The following is a 21,058-nucleotide window of genomic DNA, read 5'->3' as shown; positions in this document are numbered from 1 at the left end:
GCACGATGTTGTAGCGTGACTGGGGAAATGGATTTTCCGTATTCTGCTCCTGGGACGGGGCAACCCCACATGTACTCACAGGCTGGGGAGCCAGAGGATGGACAGCAGCCAGTGGGAGGGACCTGGGGTCTTGGTCCGTGGCAGGCTGGACATGTGTCAGCAGTGCCCTGGCTGCCAGGAGGGCCGAATGTCCTCTGGGGTGCATCGGGCATCGCCAGCCGGGCACGGGAGGGGATCGTCCCGCTCTGCTCTGAGCTGGGCCAGCCTCCCCTCGGGCGTTCTGCGCAGTTTTGGGTGCCACAAGAAAGACATCGAGTGTTGGAGAGTGTCCAAGGGAGGACCAGAAGGGTGGTGAAGGGTCCTGAGGGCAAGCCGTGTGAGGAGTGGCCGAGGGCACTTGGTCTGTCCAGCCCGGAGGAGACAGGGGAGACTTGGCAGCCTGTAACTTCCTCGTGAGGGGAAGCAGAGGGGCTGGTACCCATCTCCTCTCTAGCAACAGCGGGAGGACCAAGGGGATGGCCTGGAGCTGAGTTTGGACAATGCTCCCAGCACATGGTGTGATTCTTGCAGTGTCCTGCGTAGGGCCAGAAGCTGGACTTGATCCTGATGGGTTGCTTCCAACTCAGTGTATTCTGTGACTCTGTAAATGTTGGGGACTGAGGGGGTGGAGGCTTCTGGTAGTGCAGCTGCTCAATACACGGGGGTAATTATGTGAGTGCAAGTGCTAGTTTGGACAGTATTAATGATAATGATGGGGCTCATGAGAGTGGAGAGCTGCAGTGCAGGTGGCCTCTATAAAACGTGTCTGGGAAGTCACTGTAGCTGGGTTGCAGCGTCAGGAAACTGCCTGCTCCTTCTGAGAATGCAACAACAGTGTAGTTATTGCTTGAGACAGAGCTAGCACTGATAAAGGGGACCCCCTTTATCAAGGGGGTCAGGTCAAGATCCTCCCAGTTTTATTTTGGGAGAATAGGTCTTCTACAAATTTTCTCCCTTGGGTTTAAAATGTGCAATCAATTCCCAGTCCCCTTAAATATGTTCCTCTCTCTCATGTATGTGTATTTTCTAAAGTTTGCAAAATCCTTTATTGTAGTATGTGTTTTTTCATCTTGTACAGCTTGGAGGCTTTCTTGTACCTCTCTACTTGGGAAGAGTTGCATAAATATATCACTGGAGCTCATCTGGGTCTGTAGTCAAAAAAAAAGGCCCTAAGCCTTTGCAAAATACTTCTGCTCAAAATTTTCTGTTTTGTATCCAATTTTAAGACGGGAATTTGATTATCCATTAGTGAAAGGGACAGAAACAATTTAAAGAAAACTTTAGGGAGTGCTCTAGTAATCTTCAGTTTCTGAGGAAAATCATAAAACAAATACTCAAGTGGAAATGGAATCAATAGCAGTCCAGTTAATTCTGCACTGAAGAAGTGTGATGGGTTATTTTTTCTGCTTAACAAGTGTATCATTCACTTGTGCATTTGGTTTGGAAATTTCAAAAGAGTCTAGGAGGAGCAAAGTACCTAACTTCCTACCTCAGTGAGATTTTTTTCTTAATTCACTTGTTTGGATTTCTTTTAAACCTCAGGTCTTACAACAGCCAGGTCTTCAGGATTTTTGAAAGTTTCATAAAAAAATATTGTACTGATTTGGAAACTACAAAGCTTGTATGTGAAATAGGATAGAAAGTAATTTTCTGTAGAGACAGCTGGCATTGCCTTGCTTCAGGGTGTGGTGAGTGTGTTGAGAAGGCATAGAACAGTGTATGGATTATATGCATCTAATCAATAGTTGGTTTCACTTCATTCCCTTGATTTTACAGACTTGCTTATGGGGCTTTTTACTGATTTTTTTTTCCTGTTTTCCTGTGCTCATTTTAACAGAAAAAAAAAGTATCCAGCTTGCTATATTTAGTCACAGAACAAATTTTTATCAATTTCATCTATTATTATAAAATTCATAATTTAAATTCAGAGAAGCAGTTTAATATGAAAATAGGTTATATACAATGTTTCTACTAATTCAGTAATAAAACATTCTACATTAAATAAAATACTTTGGTTTGGGCATTTGATTATGTGACTGCTAAAAGTGAGGCATCTTCATAAGTGCCCTTTCTTGTGATTTTTTTTTTTTAATTTTGTATAACATTTGCTACCAGTTCCATTGCAGAACTCTTCATTTCCAGTTGAATTCTGAGGTTGGTAGTTGTGACAGCATGCCCAGGGAATACTGCTGACATGCATATGCTTTCAGAAAGTGCTTTTGTTGCAGCTCTGACAGTGAAAACTGGTATCAGAGTTGTGGTAGAGGGGAGATATTCACAGTTTTAGGAGAACAGAAGGACAGGGAAAGAGAGGCATATGAACAAGTGCACTTGATAAAACAAGCCTGATAAAGAAACAAAGGACTAGAAAAGGAACAAATGCTAGTTTGATTTGCAAGAATGTAAAAGACAACCTGCAACAAGGGATGCAATAAGTAACTGGTGATAGAGGCCACTGCACCTACTTAGGTATACATTTAATATATATACATTATATATATATGTGTATATATATATGCATATATATATATATATATATATATATATATATATATATATATATATGTATATATCACCATGGGTCTAAGTGCTATTCCTGGGCAGGATTATTGCTGTCAAAAACCCTACTTGTTTTTTTTTATTTTTATTTCAGAACTGTTACAAGCTTGTCACAAGTGACAAATGTCAGTGATCACACAATGTTTTGTAAATCATTCATCTCTATACTTTTTTCTTTTATGTCTAGCACAAGTATAAAAAAAAATAAAAATGGAAGAGAGTAAGAAAAAGAAGAAATCAGAAGAGCAAATTCAAGACCCTGATGAACCAGATTTACCAGAAGCCTTACTAGAATATCAGTAGGTTTAATATATTTTAACTTTTCATTCATATAGAATATGTGAATGAAGGAAGCAGATAACAAAGACAGCTTATACAGTTTAGAGCCTGAGCTGATTGTTTTGAGGCTATCTCAGAAAGGTACACTTTTTAAACTGTAGCTGTAAGAAAGCAGTTCAATGGGTCAGGAATTTTATGCCATTAGGCTATAACTTGGGAAAAAAAAAATTAAAACCAAAAAACCCTGACTTTTTTTCTGTTAGTAACAAGCTTTTGATCAGCATATGCTGAAGTTGCAAGATCACATTTGACTGTATTTTTTAGGATTCCTTGGTGTTCGCGGAGGTTTGTTGTCACCTTGTTGTAGCCAGAACCTCAAGACCTACAGTTTGCTGTCTTCCTTGGTGCAGCTGAGAGCAGAGCACAAAGTGTTTTATTTTGAAAGTAAGAGATGGATAAATTAAAGGTCTCTTAAAATCAAACAGAGAAAAATAAGAGCCAAGGGGGAAATATCTGAAGCAGTTACATACCAGTCTAACTTATTTGATTTCTAGTCTCTTGAGTAACTGATTAAGAAGAGAAAAAGTAAGGTTCATAACTTTTATCTAAGAGACAGAAATTGAAAGGGAAATACCTCAGGAACACCCAATATCCAACAATTATCAGAGTTTAGGGAGCAAGGAGTAGTGCCTTGGTGTGGAAATGAGAAATGGAGTAAGCAAGCTGAAAAGTATGCTCCTGTAGTTGTAGTGACATCTATATGAGTTCACAGGGTTTATGTGGGATTTCTGTTTCATTTTACAGAGCACAGAGTACAATTTTCCATAGTGAAATAGCCTAGATTTAGCTAGATTTATCACAAACAAATACCATCTGAAAAGTCTAGAAGTAACTCACCTATTTTGTGAAGGAATAAGGAAACTCTATAACTGGGCTAAGAAAAAAACAGTACCACTTTCTGATAAAATTATTGTTATGCATATGCAGATATCCAAGGAAATGACTCATTTGTCTGGAGAGTCTTCCACTGAAATAGGTGTTTCACTGAAAGGGAATATGTAGTTTCTACAGCAACAGTAGAGGAAAAAGGGAAGAAAAGTACTCTTCTTGCTGTTTTTGTATTTTTCCCTTCTCTCTTCTCTGTCCCTCTTGCTCTCTCTTTCTTTCTCTTCACCTTTGTCATCTGTAACTTCTCTGTACCACTTGACTGATCAAACGTGGATAGTCATACAGGTGAATAGCTGTCACTTTCCACTTTAGGATTTATCAAGTGTGTGGTATTTATTTAACTTCCATTCCTGGTTTGTTTTTTTTTTTTTTTATTATTTTCATACACTGAAGAATGGTCACTGTTCCTAGGGAGTTTGTTATTTTACATTTTCATTAAAATTCTCAGTTTCAGCATTTCTTAGGAACAACAATGTTATGATGTACTTTTGCTGTGGCCATGGCCACTGTATCCCCATATCTCTGGTCTCTTTAAAACTAATATCCTTCTACTTAATAGAAAATCTGAAGAATACCTTGGAACACACTGACACCAGAGAATGCAAATTTAGTAGCCTGCAGTTTGCATGATTTGGTGATCCAAACTTAGAAAATTAACCAGGAAAAAAGATTATCTTCTTTTAAAATAGCTTAAGGCAATAGGGAAGGGAAAAAACTCCCAAAACAACAAAAAAGCATCCAAAACCCCCAAACTAAAAACTGAAGGAAGAAGAAATGTTAAAAGAGCAAAAGACACTGTAACAATTGTAATACTCACTTCTATTGTGCCATATGATGAATGAGTGCTGGGAACAGAGGTACATATTAGAGAGATTTTTTCAAATAGACACCATTTGCAGCCTAATGTTTCTCATTCTAGAAGAGAGAACACCAGAAAGAAATGTTTATTTTATAGCTGTGGCAAAGAGGATGACAAGCAGCCTATGAAACTGTGAAATCAATGAGCTAGTTCTTTGACAAAAATATATAAACAGAACATACTACTTAGGCTGGAGTCCTTATTCCCTTAGTTCTTCTTCAAGGCTAACAAGTTCTTGTAATTTATGAAACGTGGTTTATGAAGCTTAACAAAGCTCATTATCAGGAGAATTGAATCCCATTGAATTCTCCAGTTTGGGATTCATTTGAACTATGTGTGAGTTCCCTAGGCTTTCTCTATAGCTAGTGATTAGTAATATTTTCTGGAGCACAAATTATCTTGTGGTGAAAGTGACCTTTGTAACAGGTCAGCTGAACTTCATGCAGAATGAACAAACCAGCTCCAGCCTCTCAGGAGGCTACACAGCAGCAGTGTAACCAGGGACTCTAACTAACATGCAGGTCCAGATGTATATGGGAAATGATTTCTTTGTGTGTAGGAAGCAGGCAGTAATATTTACCCAAATGAGTCAAGCAATATGATATGAAAACAAACATTTTGGTAGTATTTACATCTTAAATACTTTTTGTAAGACTGTCTCTTTCTTTACTCTCCATAGCATTGAAGCAAAAGAAACAGCAATTGAACGGGTATTGTTTCATCTGAAAGGATTGGAAGAAAAAATCAAAGAAAATCTTAAAAAAGTAAGTGACTATGCAACAAATTTTATTTGTGATATTCTTACAGATTCAGTTTTATTTTTTCCATTCTAATACTGCATACGTTAAAATTAGTTTTTGCAGTGAATTTGTTACAGTCAATGAAACTAGAATTAGTGAGTCACTTTATGTTCTGAAAGTTAAAGTGTTATCTGAATTAAATGTGACATATAGCATAATTGTACTAAATATAACATGCTGAAAAGAAGCTGCAGGAGTAGAACATTACAGAATAGGACAGAGCAGTAAGGTAAAGTGGGTTCAGTGCAGGTGCTTTCTAATGCACAAGAGATCTTTATAACCACCTACATATTTCATGGACTCACAGAATCCTTAAGGATGGGAAAGACTTATCAGATCATCAAGTCCAACCATTTAACGTAGCACCACTGTGTTCCTCAAGTGCCACAGACACATGTCTTTTGAACACTTCCAGGGATAGTGATTCCACCACTTTCCTGGGCAACTTTCCTGGTTCTAATGCCTCATTACCCTTTCATTGAAGAAATTTTCCCTAATATCCAATCTAAATCTGTCACAATTTCCTTTTCCTCTTGCCCTGTTACTTATTGCCTGAGAGACCATCATCCACCTGGCTACAAAGTTGTTCCAGGTGGTTGTAGGGAGAGATAAGATGCCACCTGAGCCGCCTTTTTTCCACATGAAACATCCTCAGCTGCTCCACATCAGAATTGTGCTCTAGTCCTTTTATCTACTTTGTTGCCCTTTTCTGGCATCTTTCTCTGCAGCAAGCACAGGACAGTAAGCCCTCATTCAGTAGGTACCTTTCCTGCAGATATGCCTTTTAACCAGTCCTATAAATAATCTTTAGTATTTCAATGCATGATGAATAAATGGTATAAATTTCATTTTTGTCAGTAATATTAGCAGACTTAACCAAGCACTGAGAATTGCTGACCTCTGAATCACTTCTGAAGTAATCGAATTGCACAGGTTTCTGTGAGAATATGTTGCTGCAAACTTAGTTACAATAAAAATTGAATAAAGAAGAAAGACCATCATGATATTTACCAGCTGCAATTTCTAGCACTGATTGATGAAGACACACTTTCTCATGGATAAAGAATTGTTTTGGGTAATTTTTAGAAGAAGGTTGTGTAACTACTGATCACACGAGTGACACTTTATAGAACCATGCATATGAGCTGTATATAAACAGCCATAATATGGCATCTGACAACTGTGAGCAGTGAACTTTGAAAATTGATATTAAAGAGTCACCTATTGAAATTAATTTAAAGTGCTCAAAAACCCTTATTCTGGGCCATGTTGCAGCCTGCACTTCACAGCAGTGAAACATCCAAATAATGTCTCTCTGTCCTTCCTGTGCTGATGCTTGCCCTGCTTTTATAAGCATCCATCTGTTCAGCTTTCTGTGGTACTTCTTTCAGTCTTTAAGCCTGGATGGTGTTTCATCTGTGGCTTGACTATCACTGGAAGTGGCAATTGCTCTTCTCTCTGCAGGCATCTGCAAGCTTCTATGATTATTGTTGGATCTTATGTCCCTTGTGGTTATACTGCTGGATCGGGGAGTGGTTCAGCTGCCTTGTTCAGGGACACAGAGCTACAGCATAAGGGAGACCCCTCATTGTGTCTCCCCACTGTGTGACCCCTCAGTGGGGGGTTTGAGTGTCTTACTGATGGCCAGCACTCCTGAAGGACTCGTGCTGACAGTTTATGGAATACTGTTCTTTATTAACATAAAGTTATGACAGATTAAGGTTTGAGGATTTTCAGTAACAGTAGTTCCCTGCAAAAACATATTCAAAGGAACTCACAGACAAGCTCTAATCCTCAGTGAAAGTATTCAGTGTCCACAGATCATGCTTCTAACCCCATAGGTGACCCTATGGGGGAGAAGACATGTTCAGCTTCCCAAACTTCTTCCCATTCCTAACTTACTTTAATGCTATTTCTTTATGTTTAGGTGGAGATTGAGGGACTCTAGTTATTCATCTTCTCCTCTCTCCCCTGGCTGATAAGTGCTGTGCTACAGGTTTGTCAGCTACAGAGTGCCCTTCAGTTCCCCTCCCTGCAAGGATTCCTAGCCAGCCTGGCCACGGTGTATCCATTCTGTTCCACCCTCTGTTTCATCTCTCTTAGAGGGGCTGTGATTGCAGATTGTAGGGAATCATCACGGATTAGGTTTTGAGCATGCCAACTGCATTCCATTCAGAGACTAGCAGCTGCATTGTACACTATAATTTCTGTACCACTACAGCTTCTGTTAGGATGTGAATAGAACTTCCCAGTTTCCTCTAATTTTACCCCCACTTATCTTTCTACAGTTATTCCCCAATTCGCTGCTAGTTCATGGTCTTTCAAGGACTCCATATTTTAGATTGAGCAGCATACTTTAAGGCATGGGTGAAGTGCTATTGTTTTAATTTAATCATGTTCTGACAGTGCTTTGAGCTCCATTCTTTATTTCCTACTTAATGTTTCTGAGCAGTTTAGAGCTAATTCTAGAAGTGAGGAATGCTTGAGACTCTACTGCATATATTACTTACTTGCTACTTGTTTGCTCCTGTATGGTACCTTTGGGAGCAGACATATACAAACAGTAATTTCAAACATTCTGAGTCACTACAGAGGATGATGGCCAAGGGTTATGATCACAGTTGTGGAATCAGGAGGTGTAACGAATTTCAGCTCTGACAAGACTCTTTGCTGTGGCTATATGCAAGTGACCTAATTGTCTCATGATTTTTCTGTATGAAGATGGTACATTCTCATGAAGAATGTTGACATGAAGCAAATAGCTCCTACATATAAATATTGTTATTAAATTATCCACAAGCACCTTTCTTTCCAGGCAATGGAGGATTATTGATGTGCTGTACCAAGTACAGCTGTCATTTGTCTTTCATTTCCTTCCAGTGGTCTTGAAGTTACTGAGGAAATGTCTGAGCCTTGTAAATTCTCCCTTCTGCTCTAACCTTTCAGAATATGAAGAACAGGTGTTTAGCTTAGTGTTCTTGCATTTCATCTGGCACTAGGCCAGATTTTACCTTTTTAACTTAAATTTGTCATTTTGAAAACATTTTAATATCAGCTGTGTCTTCTTTCTTAGAATGTTGTTCTGAAGGAAGAACAGGAGGTGCTTATCTGGCGCTTAGTAAGGCAAATAGAAGAAAAGGAGAAAAAACGAGATGAGAAGGAGGTTGTAACCAGGGATGATGTGGAGGAGGCACTGAAAGCAGTTTTTCAGCTTGTGAAGGACAAAGAACAACTTCTTCAAGGTATGTTGTGAGTTGGGGAGGTGTGGTTTGCAGTTTACACACTTGGGATTGAGTATGTTGTTGTTGCTGTTTTGCAATTTAAGTAAAGATTCAACTTCTTTGTTGTATAAAAAGTATAAAACTTTTCCTCTCCCAAAATTGAGCTCTCTCAATTTAGTATGAGATTGTGGAGGGCTTATAAATCAATTTGTCCCTTCTAAGTGATGAATAGTATTGTGCAAGTACAGAGGCTTCCTCTTTTTTGAAATTCATGGAAGTGGTAAGCACTGAAGATTAAAATAAAATTATTGATGGCAGGAAAAAAGACCCATTTTGAGTGTTGAAATTTCTAGCTGCCATCCCTGCATTTCTCTGTGGGAAACATGTTGTTACAACATTTTGGCTAGAACTGTTGTCTCTCCTTGGAAGAATAAGATCAAGCTATTTTCAGCAATGATGTTGGCCCTTAAAACTGTGTAGGACCATCAGGTTGTAGCATACTGTAGTGTGGAAGAATCCCCCTTCCTTTTCCATTCCCTGTGAAAGCACCTTTCCTAAAGAAGTTGTCATTGTAAGAATTATCAGTTCAAGAAATCAGTAATGAACTTTGACATTCTTATTTTAATAGATCTGCGCTCCCAAATTGAAGAAACTAAGAAAAAAAATTCAGAAAAGCAACGTGAGAGAGATTATTGGTTGGAATACAAAAATGTTGGAAGCAAAATACATGCTGAGAGGATTAGCAGTCTGGAAAAAGACATTGCAGAAGTCAAATATGAACTTGAAAGAGCTGAAGGTCAGTTTCCAGCTGGTGTAATGCAAGTGTTACAGGGTCTTTGCATATTGCTTGCAGAAATTAAATGATAAAATTAATTTTAGGACAAGTTCAAGTAACTTGTGTCACCTTTTCTAGTAATTTGCATGAACTTTTCTAAGTGCACCTAGGATGGGCTGCATAATCTTGAAAAATATAAGGACTCCCTTTCTTTCTTTCTCTCTCTGTAAAAGTTCCTTTATTAAAGAAATTTATGAAGTTTATAGAAATGATGACACATAAAGAAACTGATAAGCTGGTCTTCTGGTGCTTTTCTTGTAAAATACAGGCAACCCATTTTAAACAACATTTACTGAGAAGGACAGCAGTTTTTTGTAAAAGTGGGTCTATGTATATTTAGGTCACCTACACAGAGGACTCCCTTAGCAGTCATACTTGAAAATGTTGACTCTGCTGCTGTTACTTCTCATCATCTACAAACACTTCACATATTGAAAGCTCCTTTGACAGGAAAGTAGTCTGAGATCCTTCTTGGAAGAGTCTTTTCTATGGAGCACGCTGGTTTACATGCAGGACTAGAGGGAGCTCTTTAGCCAGTGGTCTGGACCTTTCCTCCTGGTTACACAGTGTGAGGCCCTGCAAAATCACCAGTACAGATGTAGACACATAGTGGGAACTGTTTCAGCACTGTCACAGCAGTGGAATTAATTTGAGAGGTTATACATTGTGGTGCTGAGTGGTTTACAAAGATTTCTTTATTACTGCATTATTTTAAAAACATTTAAATATTTTGCTGTTACATAACCCACGCTTCCAAGAGGAGAAAGATGTCCTGGTTTTCCTTCTTTATGTCCCTCTCAGTATGCATGACTGCAGCCAAGCAGCTGGTAGTAACAGGCAGTGACACTGCTCTAAGGGTCTCTGTATATTCTGTGCCAGCCATTACCAGGCATCAGCTACTGTGAATAAGAGCCAGCCAGCTATCTTTTTGTCTCTCAAAACATATTTTACCACGATTAAGGTCTGCTCTGTGATTTCTACATTTCCAGATAGCTTGTCAGATATCCATGTCTGTATTCAGGAGAGTTTTTTTTAATTATCCATTTTCCATGTTCTTGATTGATTTAAAACTTTGCTATATAGCTGCTGAAATACAAAATGAAAAAGAGAATGGTCTTTTATATAGAATGCTAGCAGGGACAGGCAGTCTGACCTTCTACATGTCACAGGGTATAGAATGTCAGGTTTTAACAAAAATTCATGGTTCAACAGAAGTGTATTTATTCAAAGTCATGTTATAGTGGTACATATGTAAGTGGCCTACTTAACATACTGGAAAATGATGCTGCCAGTACTGGATGTTCACCAAACTATTTTGCTTAACTCCCAGAAATTCCCATAGTCTGGGGAGTAGAGTCTTCCAGTGGAAATGTAAGTTTCCAGAGCAAGGCAGCAACAAATTGGGCTTGTTCATATCTTGAATGTCTAACAGGCTTAGAGAATAAATATAGGTGAACAAGTTTGTGTCTCTGTGTGTACCACTGTAGGGCTTGAAACTGGCACAGTTTATGTTGTCTGGTGATGACATTTTAAACAAAACAGCTGGAGAAGAGAGGAATAAAAGAGACCCACACATTCAGGTGATGTGTGGGGAAAGCAGTGTTGCAGTGAAAGGATTAGGGAAGATAGCCTCTTTAGGAACTGTTCAGACATACAGTTTCTCCATTTTCATTCTCCAAGTACAACTCAGGTTATTTAGCTGTCTGAAATAATGAAAGAATCAATTTATTATAGTATGGAAGTACTTCCTTTTCATTCTGCCAAGTCTAGATGGTGGGGTCCAGCTTCCACAATGTTAAATTTATAATTAATGCACAACCAATACTCCTTTCATATTTCACTGCCTTTGACTCCACAGTGCATCCATGAGCAGATATTCATTTACAGCTAGATCAGAGATAGGCAGTCTGCAACACAAGTGCAGTGAAAGACTGCATTTCAACCCTTTGAACAAGTGTGCAGTGCTTGCCTTCAAAGAAAATTACTATAATCTCATTCATTCCTTCAAAAGGAGGAAATATCAAGCAGAAGTGGGCTATTTAGAAGAGCAAAAAAGAACTGATGGGATGGATGAAATAATTAAATAACAAGTGACTAGAATATGAAGCCAAACCTATTCAATTCAATGTAAGACACTCTTTCTAAATAATGACCACAAATAATGATAGAAGCAAATAATCGTGGCAATTGCCAAATTCTCCATTTTGTGCTGTTGTCAAATTAGAACCTTAGAGTCTTAGATAAGTCAAAAAATATATTAGGCATGTTATAATAACTATCTGAAAAAATGTCATGTGGATACGGTGATCCAATATGCTTCTATTCCAAAAAATAAATTTTCTATGCAAATCTCTCACATGGCTCCAGGAGTTCTGCTATTGATAGAGACAAAATTAAATATTAAGATGCCAGTATTTTAGCAGAGAATTGCTCAGCTCACTGCTCAGTTAGCAGTGAATTGCTCAGCTGTTGCAGTCATCAACAGGAATGTGTAAGCCACATTAAATTTCTAGTTTTATACTTAATACTGCCGTTCTTTGTGTTTAGGAGGATAATTTCTGTGGAAAAGGATATTTGAATCCTTTTCTGTGGAGCATCTATGCAGGTGACACTCTCTGATAAGTTCCAGTTTAGTTACGACATACCAGTTATCTATCTGTTATCAGGAAAAATTGATATCAAATAAGGATTTCTGATTTCCCTGGGTTTTTGTTTTGTTTTGTTTTGCAGAATATTATAGAGAAGCTTTGAAGGTTGTGAGAGAAGAAAATCAGAAACTGTTTGATAGGCACATGCAGGTGCTCAGTGAAGAGGCTCTCAAGGTATTCTTTTTGCTTTTTTAAAGAACTGCTAACCACGTTACAGTTGGGATACATGTACTCTGCATTATTAATTATTTTAAATCATATTAAGACTTCAAACTTTTCTAATAAATTGAGAGTAAAATAATCTGTAAATCTTGGTACACATTGATTTGGTTATTGGTATGCATGCACTTTCCTTTTTTTTGTATCAGAATGCCAATGGGTAGATGTGAGGGCATTTTACCAAGGCCTGGGAAACTGGGGCACCATGCACTGACAAGGCTTATTTGAGAACTGTTGCTTTTGCCATGGCCTTCATTTTGATATTTTCACAGACTTCAAAAAGCAGTAACATACAAAGAAATTGCATGAAAATATGCATCAATTTGGAAAAAAAAAATTCACTGTACAACAATGTAAAACATTTTTAAAATGCCACAGTAGTGCAGTCTCGGGAAAATTAAGGTTTACTGATTTACTATATTTTTGGCATCTCTGCGAGCTCTGATTTGAAAACATGGTTTAGAAATAGTGATAATTTCTTACTTTCACAAAATGCAAAGCATACTTCAGTACAAACTACTAGGCCCATTAGGTGTTTAAATTCCCTAACTTCAGTGCTGGAATTTCCAGTCATGTGAGAACATAATCCAGAGCACGATGTTTATGGTGATCTACAGGGGCATCTTCCCTCCCAGTTCTTCCTTCCCACTTGTAGCCTTGGCTCATTAGCACAGACCTCTACATGCTGAGGTCACTCATTTGGGATTTTACTTGGGGTTCTTAATCACTGAAAGTTTGATTTTCTGAAAGCAATAAGATTTGAGCAGTACTGGGAACATAGAAGGATTTGTTAGGCAAAAAGGGGACTGTCCTGTTTCAATGTGGGAAATAAAAAAATATTGGTAAATTGCTTGCATATAATCTGCTCTAGGCAGGGTGATAGAGGAGAAACATCTGGCCTTGTGAACTAAATCCCCTTATAATCCCTCAGGGGATGCTGCAGTCTGTTGTGTGGATGTTTCTTTATTATTTCCTACTAAAGAGCAGAGGGTTGTTCTTTATAGAATGCAGGACTGTCGAAGTTCTGCTCTCAGATGAGATGATCTTAAATTGTGTTTTCTCAGAAAGCTGTGGGATACTTAGACAAAAACTGTCGCAGAGAGATTGAAGAGAATGAGTGGCTAAAAGAAGAGGTAAGAGGATCACTTGCCTGCAGTTTATCATGGCAGTTCATTGTTGAAATACTGTGGCCTATGGTCAGAACTGTTTCCAGTCACAGGGCTCGGGAGACTTCTGTTGGCAAAGGAAAGCAATTTTCAGTAATTAATCTGTAATCCTGAGCAGCAAACATTGCAATGTGGTGAATAAAGGTAAGAGGTGGACATCTGCTTTCACAAATGGAGCACCCCCTTTCCTGCCCAGGCTGTTACATGAAGGACTGCAACGTTCCATGCCATTAAGGACTTTTATCTGTGGAGATGGGGATGCTATATAGCATAAAGGATCAACCAGGTAAGTAGCTGAGGAGGGGAGGTTTGAATTGCATTATAGTTCTAGTGCTGCTGTATTGAAAGAAAGTGGATATGGATGTTGGAAACATGTTCTGAGAAATGGCTTGAAACAACATTAAATGGAAGATCATAAAGGAATCATGGGGAATCTGCATTGAAGAGAAGAAAATAAAAATCATATATAGTTGCAATTAATTGCTTGATAGCTTTTATAATGTCCTTTAATGACAAATTTGAGCTATGTTAGATAGCTGTGATTGTCTTGATAAGCAAAAAATTTTGTGTATCAGATTTAAGAAACTAATTTTTTTCCATGGTGAAAGCTTGATTTTATTTATTCCAGTCAATATAGGTTCTTTGTTTCAATCAAATCTAAGCATGAGATTGGGGGGTGAAATGTCTTTTCCTCACTTTCTCCTCTCTCAGCTTCACAATTGAGAACTGAGCAAAATATTTTGGGAAGTTAAATATTTGGGAAGTTAAGAATGTACTTCTTACTTTTCCATGCCACATCAACAAACCTGGTAGAGGTTTCTTCATTTTAGTTACTAATTTAAGGTACTTGCCAGTATGCAGGGACACAGCTTTCCTTCTTCCTCTTAATGAGCTCTGAGCATGCATCTTTAACTTTCCAGGGACAGTGTCCAAACCACAACTTCTGAAGCAATGAGAGTAGGGAAGAGAAATGGGAAAGAATTAATGTTTTATTTTGTATAAACAATCAGGAGCTCAAATCTATACATGCCATCACTGAATGAGTATGAATTGCCTTCCCTTCTCCCTGTCTCCCTGAACACTTACTGTACATTAGCAGTGCCAACAAGAGAGCACTTTGGAGAACTCTTATGTCCTGACAGGCCCTCACCTCAGAGCTGAGGGATTTGGATTTCTTTCCTCTCAACTAGAAGTTTCCTATGTTATGAACTACTTTCCTATGTTGCTACTTTCCTATGTTATGAATAAGTGCTTTGAATTTTGGGGGAAAACAAAACTATTATCACTAACTTCTCCAGTCCTCTGAATTCACCCATTCATTTTCTCTGCTTTTCTTACATGGATGAAATATTTTCTCTCAGACTAATGTTTATATGTAGCTGACAGACTGTTCCAGTATTTCCTTTGGGGGAGATAGACCAAAAATTTTAATTTTGTCCCAGTTCTTTTTTTTTTTTTTTAAGTTTGGCCACTGAACTGAAAATTAAGTCACTGAAAAGTGACTTACAAAAATAGCCCTAGATTAGTTACCTCCAAATTTAAACAGATTTGGAGACTTCAGTCACATTTTTCCATGGTTACTGTGTCACACCAAGATGGTGCAAAGCTGCATCACCTCACTGTGCCAAGCCACATCCTGTTACTGGTTAATTTCCAGTCATTTTCACCTTTTTAATACTTGGGAGAAGTTGGAATTAGTTTTAACTGCAAATTTGGATTATTATAGCTGGTTAATTTGGTTGTGATGAGAATGGATGCTTTCAGATCACTGGGTATTTCTCCTAAACATGTTGATATGGCTGAGTTTTATGGGAAGGTTTCTTTCCCATAGTACACTCCCCTCCCCAGTGAAGGGGGTAAGAACGTGCAAAAGTGGGAGGAGTTGTGGGAACTGAATAACCAGTATCCTTTGGTCAGTATAACTCCATAGTGATAAGGGGCAATTACAGTCTGAAATCAAGTAGTACCTGGGCCTTAGCCAGTGTCACAGAACCATAGAGCATCCTGAGCTGGAAGGGGCCCACAAGGATCATTGGGTCCTGCAAAGCCCCAACATGTGCCTGAGAGCATTGTCCAACTGCTCCTTCAGCTCTGTCAGCCTTGGGGCTGTCACCATTTTCCTGGGGAGCCTGTTCCAGTGTCCAACCACCCTCTGGGTGAAGAAAGGTTGTGGTAACTTGGACTGAAAACTTCACTAATTCTGGGTAAGAAGGCTTTGTGTATAGGAAGGAATTAGAAAAATAACACTTGCTGAGCAAGACCCTGAATTTACATCTGCAAAGAAGCTTTGTCTCTCTCAAAGCTCTGATGTGAAAGCATAAAAGAAGAATGCAGACTGTCTAGCAGATGTGTTTGATTACACAAGAAAGTTGTGCTGTCAGGGTTGCATGGCCTGAGTGTGTGACAGTAAAAGTGTTCTAATAAAGGTGTGAGAGAACCAGAGAGACCTTCCCTTTGTCTGAAAATGTGTCACTATGTTTCCCCAAAAAATGTGCAGTCTTGCTGATACAGCTGCATTTTTTCCAGAGCTGGTAAAGTAGTTGCTATCAAAGGTTTCCAAAATTCTAAGACTTTCTTCTATTCTTTTTTAAATTGTCTAAAGGTTAAGATCTACCGAAAGGAAGAGAGTGATTTGAAAGCCTCTGTCCAGCTCCTGGAAGAAGAAAATGTCGATTTAGTTGCAAAACTGATTGATATCAAACTTCAGCATCTAGGACTATCGGGGTAAAATAATGATTTTATGGACTCAAAAGTGATTAATTTTTTTAAAAAAGATAATGCTCCTGTCTACCTCTAGAGCTATTTGGGCTCTCCCACGTCAAAGCCAAGGTAATTTCTTAGTTGAGGGAGGACAGGATTTGACTGAGTATACCTGGGGGTAGTATCTCTGAAAGGTGACAGTAACATTGTGACTTCCAAGTACCAAATTTCAGGGAAGAAACTGGGTCCTTAATTAATCTACTAAGACCTAACAACACTTGCTTTATATCACTGAGGCTTGGAAATAATTTCTTTGTATTGCAATTAGATGGTATCAGTCCCAGCTTTTCAGACTAAGTGCTGAATAATAGATTTTTCCTCTACTGTTCACAAAATGTTAAAGGATGTGAAGATTAATTTGCAAATATGTAGGGGGTTTGCAATCTTGAGTGAAACAAATGACCTTACACTGAGAAAGGAAGAGACCTTGGGAAATGTCTGCAGAATTGTCTGTAGTATTAGCTTCTTTTGTCTTGTATTGAAATGAGTTAACTTTTTCCCTAGAGAAAGATTTATTTAGTTACAAAATGTCAACACTAATGGTATCAGAAACACAATGCAACAATGTGAGAGATCGATCTTCAGTTTCCAGTCCCAGCTCAGTGATTTCAGCCGTATTGCACAAAAAGTTCCAAGTCTTAAGAAGTGACCATTTTTCTCTCCTTTCTGAACTTTGGATTTCTTTGAAGTGAGAGCTGCCAGCTGTGGTCTGAATCTTGGACTGACTGGAGACTATAACATTTGTTTTCTTTTAGTCTCATGGACATAGTTGAACTAAAGCACTAGGAATAAAAAAGAGCAGCTTATTAGCCACTAAGCTACCTGGCTGCCTCCATTGCATTTTTGAAGCATTGCACTATTCTGCCTTTGTGGTTAAGCAGCAGTGGCTCTCAGAAAGGGTGGCCTCCCCCTCACCCCAAATCATTGCACAGGACACTTTAGAGAAAAAATTCAGACCCCTATTATGGGTTTCACTTCACACTTTTTACTCCATAGGCATTTGTTTCTTACAAAGGGAGCTGGCTTGCATGAAGAACTTCCTGAGGATGAAATGAAAAGGGAAATCAGAGAATATGCAGGTAATGCAAATGCTAGCAGCTTATAAGAATTGATTAAGTTACTGAACATTTATAGACTTTTTATTTCTGAAGCTTTTTAATCAAACTACCTGTTTGACATAGTGAACACCTTATTTGCTTCTTGATTGCAGCCACCACAGCCATAATAGATTGTAATTTACATAAGGAGACAAAATCACAATCTAGCTGTAATACAATTTTTAAATTGAAACTGGTTTTAGATTGTGGAATATAATTACTCATCTAGAGCTAACCTGAAATGCAGTTCAGGATTGACCATCTTTTATGAAGATATGAATCATATCTTAATCAGTTCTTTACTGATCCATATCATAACTTCATTGTAGCTTGTTCCTGAGAGGACACTCTTAAATTCTGTGCTGCTTTCACTTTAACTGTACATGCACTTTGCAGTCATTCAGCCAATACACCAGAGTTAAATTGTTGCTACATCTCTAGCAAGAGCAGGTGAAACTACTTGGAGCCCAGCCTGAACTGAAAATCTTGGTAAGCAGTACTGAATTTTGGGCTGAATCTCCATCTCTTCTGGTAGGTGTGTCCAAGGAAAGGATATACCATTAGGCAAGAAGGAGCATGAGCCTGTGCTTATCTGTTTAGGACAGTCTCTGTAAATTCCTAAGTATCACAAGTTTTATTTTTACATCTTTGTGTGACTAGAAGAAATAGGATGGAAAAAAGTAGGAGAAAGATGATTCTAGCATATCTCTTTAATACAAAATTAAAGAGATACATTAGAAAAATGGAAGTCATAGAGTTATGGATACATGAGTTGGTTGAAGTTCTGATCAGTCCCAGCCATAGGGGCCTTTTGAAACCATCAGGCACCAGCAAACATGTTGACAAAGACTTCTGTATTAAATGTATAGTTACTTTGAAAACCTTTGCTAGACTTTTGCAGTAGTTACTTGAAGGAGAAGGCTTTGTTCTTATAAGCTGGGTCACTGTCCCAGGCAAACCTGTAACTTGGCAGTCCATGTTCAGAATCCTCTATCATCCTGAGAATTAGTCAACTACAGACGTGATCTCTTTAGGGGAGTTATAACTAGACAGAATTTGTTTCAGAAACTTGTAGTTATGTACCTATAGATGCACAAACATGGGTATAGAAGAAATTTATTCTTGTTTTTGCTACCTTTCTTATTCTTTTAACTATTCAGGGCTCTGCAGGATTTAAGTTGAACTGAAAAAAGTTCATTTTTTTCCCTGCCCTCTCCCACAGATCCATTAGTTCTAACCCAATCAATTTCAGTCCCTGGGTCTTGATCAGAAATTGTGAACAAAAACCACATAAAAAGCCCCAGTGTAAACGAACATTTGGCTTAAATTGCCAATTAAAAATGCTACCAAGCTGTTCTTTGCATAGCACAGGCTAAGCCATATTAAAGATTACAGGCAATCCTCATATCAGGTACTGATTCTGACTTCCATAAGGCTTAACAATTGCATACATTTAATTTTTCTTCTCTTTAAAAAGCAAAGACAGATGGAAAGAGCCTCAGAAGTGCCTTTGCCAAGATTCAGTCTAAAACAGATTATGAGAAGTCTCAAGACAGTGATGAAAAGCTGTGGAAAAAAATTTCCATTCCAGCCCTGGACAGTTTGGATGAAGAGGAAGAAGAGTTCCAGGTATGAGTTAGAGTTATCAGGTCTTTCACTGACACAAAAACTCTTTCAGTGTGGAGCATGAGCTACTGTTGGGACCATCCTGTTTCCAGTAGTGTTGTGGATTCCAATGTCTTTTACCTGGACAAATCAGATGCTTGACTGTATTCCTCTGGTGCTGCTTGGGACAGTAAGGTCACTGCATGTCCTTCAGATGCTGGGCCAAAAGAGCACAGGCTCTGCATCCTACAGACCAGCCTCACTTGGATGTTTTGGAAGCCTTCAGGTATCTCTGATATAATGAGGGCACATGTTTTGGCAATTGAATGGTGTCCTAGGAATCACCCCATGGAGTGTCAGGCTGAAATTCCCCTAGAAAGAATTCTGAATGTCACCTAAGGAGAGTTTACTTAGCTTGGATGGTAATGGACTGGTCCTTTGGAATCTGTGTTGCAAAGTAGCATTAAAGGATCAATATTCCTTCAGTAGAAAGCCAGGATGAAGGTGTTCCTGGGTGCAAACTGTGGGGTTGAGAAAACAATGCACATTGACCTTGCTTGTAGCTGATTGACTCTAACCCAGCAGAAAAGCTTTCCTTTTCTTTCTCCACCTGAACTAGTTTCTGTTGGGTTGGTCAACTGAGTAAACTCAGAGGTTTGGAGAAGACCAGAGCTGGTGCAGATGTGGCAGAAGCACATGGCTGGGCTTGGACCTCTCTCTTTTTGGCAGGAACAAGCTATTGGGTTAGTTTAACTCTTCTCTCAGAACCAAATTTGAGATTAGAGTTTGATTTATAGAAAAAGTGATATTGGTGAAAACACACAGGAGAAGAGGGGCAGCAGGGCTGTAGCCTCCTAAAATGAGTTGGTTTGCAAACTTATTATTACATTATTACTGACATAATCAAACACAACCCCAAGGCAGCATCACTACAGCTTTAAAAAGAAATGTTGCCGAGTTTTGTTATTTTTTTCTCAAGAATATCTGCTTTCCCATGAAATTGCAAAGGAGACATATTCTTTCTTCTTAAGGCATACTCAAAACTAGGACCTCTGAAGAGAAAGCTGTATGTGGTTGGAAATGCTGTGCCTACTTGTAAGGAATCAGAAGAAATGCCAAGCAGGAGCCACAGAGAAGAGGACACCGTTGGTAAATCAGATGGGCACATCACAGCTGACATGATCAAGGCCTTATTTAAGGAAAATGATGAAAACTAGACAAGCTGTGCTGTTTACACAGAAATGTAACATTCTCCATTCATTAAATATTTGCTCTCTTCTGTGTGGCATGGGGCTTTGAGAAAACTATTTTAGAGTGCCTGAATCATGATAAGTTTCATGAGAGGTATGTATGTGTGAAGAAGCAAATGGAAAGGTTTCTTTCCTTACCACTGAGACAGGTTTTGTGCACTTCCTGGGGTATTCAGTCTAGCAACACATATATCTACTAAAGGTCCAAGCTAATATTTAGTTTGTGTGTTCTCCACTTGCAGATGTAGAATTCTGTCTTGATCAGACAGTGAATGGATCTGCCCATATGCAGGCTGCCATAAAACACAGACCTGTTACAAAGTACTTAATGCTCTGCTAAAACAGAATTAATTTATGCAAACATAATTCAACTATTGCTATAAATTGAGTGTCTGAATACTTTCTTATCTGTCTCCACAAGACCCCTACTTAAAAGCATTAAAATAAACAAAAGTTAATTGAAAACAATTTAAAACTAGCATAGAAATCTCTAAGGTCTTAAATATTTTGTTTGTTTAGAATTGGCCAAATGTATTGTGTAAGCCCATATCCTTGGTTTGTGGCTGGTCTCTTTGAACATATCTCTTAGTGCATTGAGCCAGTGGGAGGGTTCCCTCTGGACACCCTCTCAGCACCACACTGCAGGCCCTTCCCACTTGTAGGCTCTGACCCATGCATTTCCTCATTAGAAACTTGTGACAGCGTTGAATAATCTGATTTAAACCCTTTAGAGGATAATCAGCTGTTTAGAATAAAGCTTTTTAAAAAACTTA

At 38.6% G+C, this 21,058-nt stretch overlaps 1 protein-coding gene across 1 annotated transcript; it reads left to right on the top strand.

Annotated features, from left to right (window-relative positions):
• Positions 1-974: 974 nt before the first annotated feature.
• On the top strand, positions 975-21,058 carry CCDC83 (coiled-coil domain containing 83). The gene is made up of 11 exons (XM_079303861.1): positions 975-2,508; positions 2,786-2,897; positions 5,364-5,448; positions 8,558-8,726; positions 9,334-9,501; positions 12,271-12,362; positions 13,472-13,540; positions 16,176-16,297; positions 17,330-17,412; positions 18,908-19,059; positions 20,067-21,058. The coding sequence occupies exons 2-11, from the start codon at positions 2,809-2,811 to the stop codon at positions 20,250-20,252; spliced, it is 1,215 nt and encodes a 404-aa protein (XP_079159987.1). The 5' UTR covers positions 975-2,508; positions 2,786-2,808; the 3' UTR covers positions 20,253-21,058.

This window comes from Erithacus rubecula (assembly GCF_903797595.1).
Source record: "Erithacus rubecula genome assembly, chromosome: 1".
Lineage (NCBI taxonomy): Eukaryota > Metazoa > Chordata > Aves > Passeriformes > Muscicapidae > Erithacus > Erithacus rubecula.
The sequence above is the reverse complement of the archived record's forward strand: the minus strand, read 5'-3'. Positions and strand labels throughout refer to the sequence as shown.

Bases quoted from the DNA above. Each gene is read 5' to 3' on its own strand.
- CCDC83 (XM_079303861.1), top strand. From the start codon at position 2,809: ATGGAAGAGAGTAAGAAAAAGAAGAAATCAGAAGAGCAAATTCAAGAC. The intron at 2,898-5,363 runs GTAGGTTTAATA...TACTCTCCATAG, and splicing joins GAAGCCTTACTAGAATATCA to CATTGAAGCAAAAGAAACAG. The intron at 16,298-17,329 runs GTAAAATAATGA...TTTACTCCATAG, and splicing joins CAGCATCTAGGACTATCGGG to GCATTTGTTTCTTACAAAGG.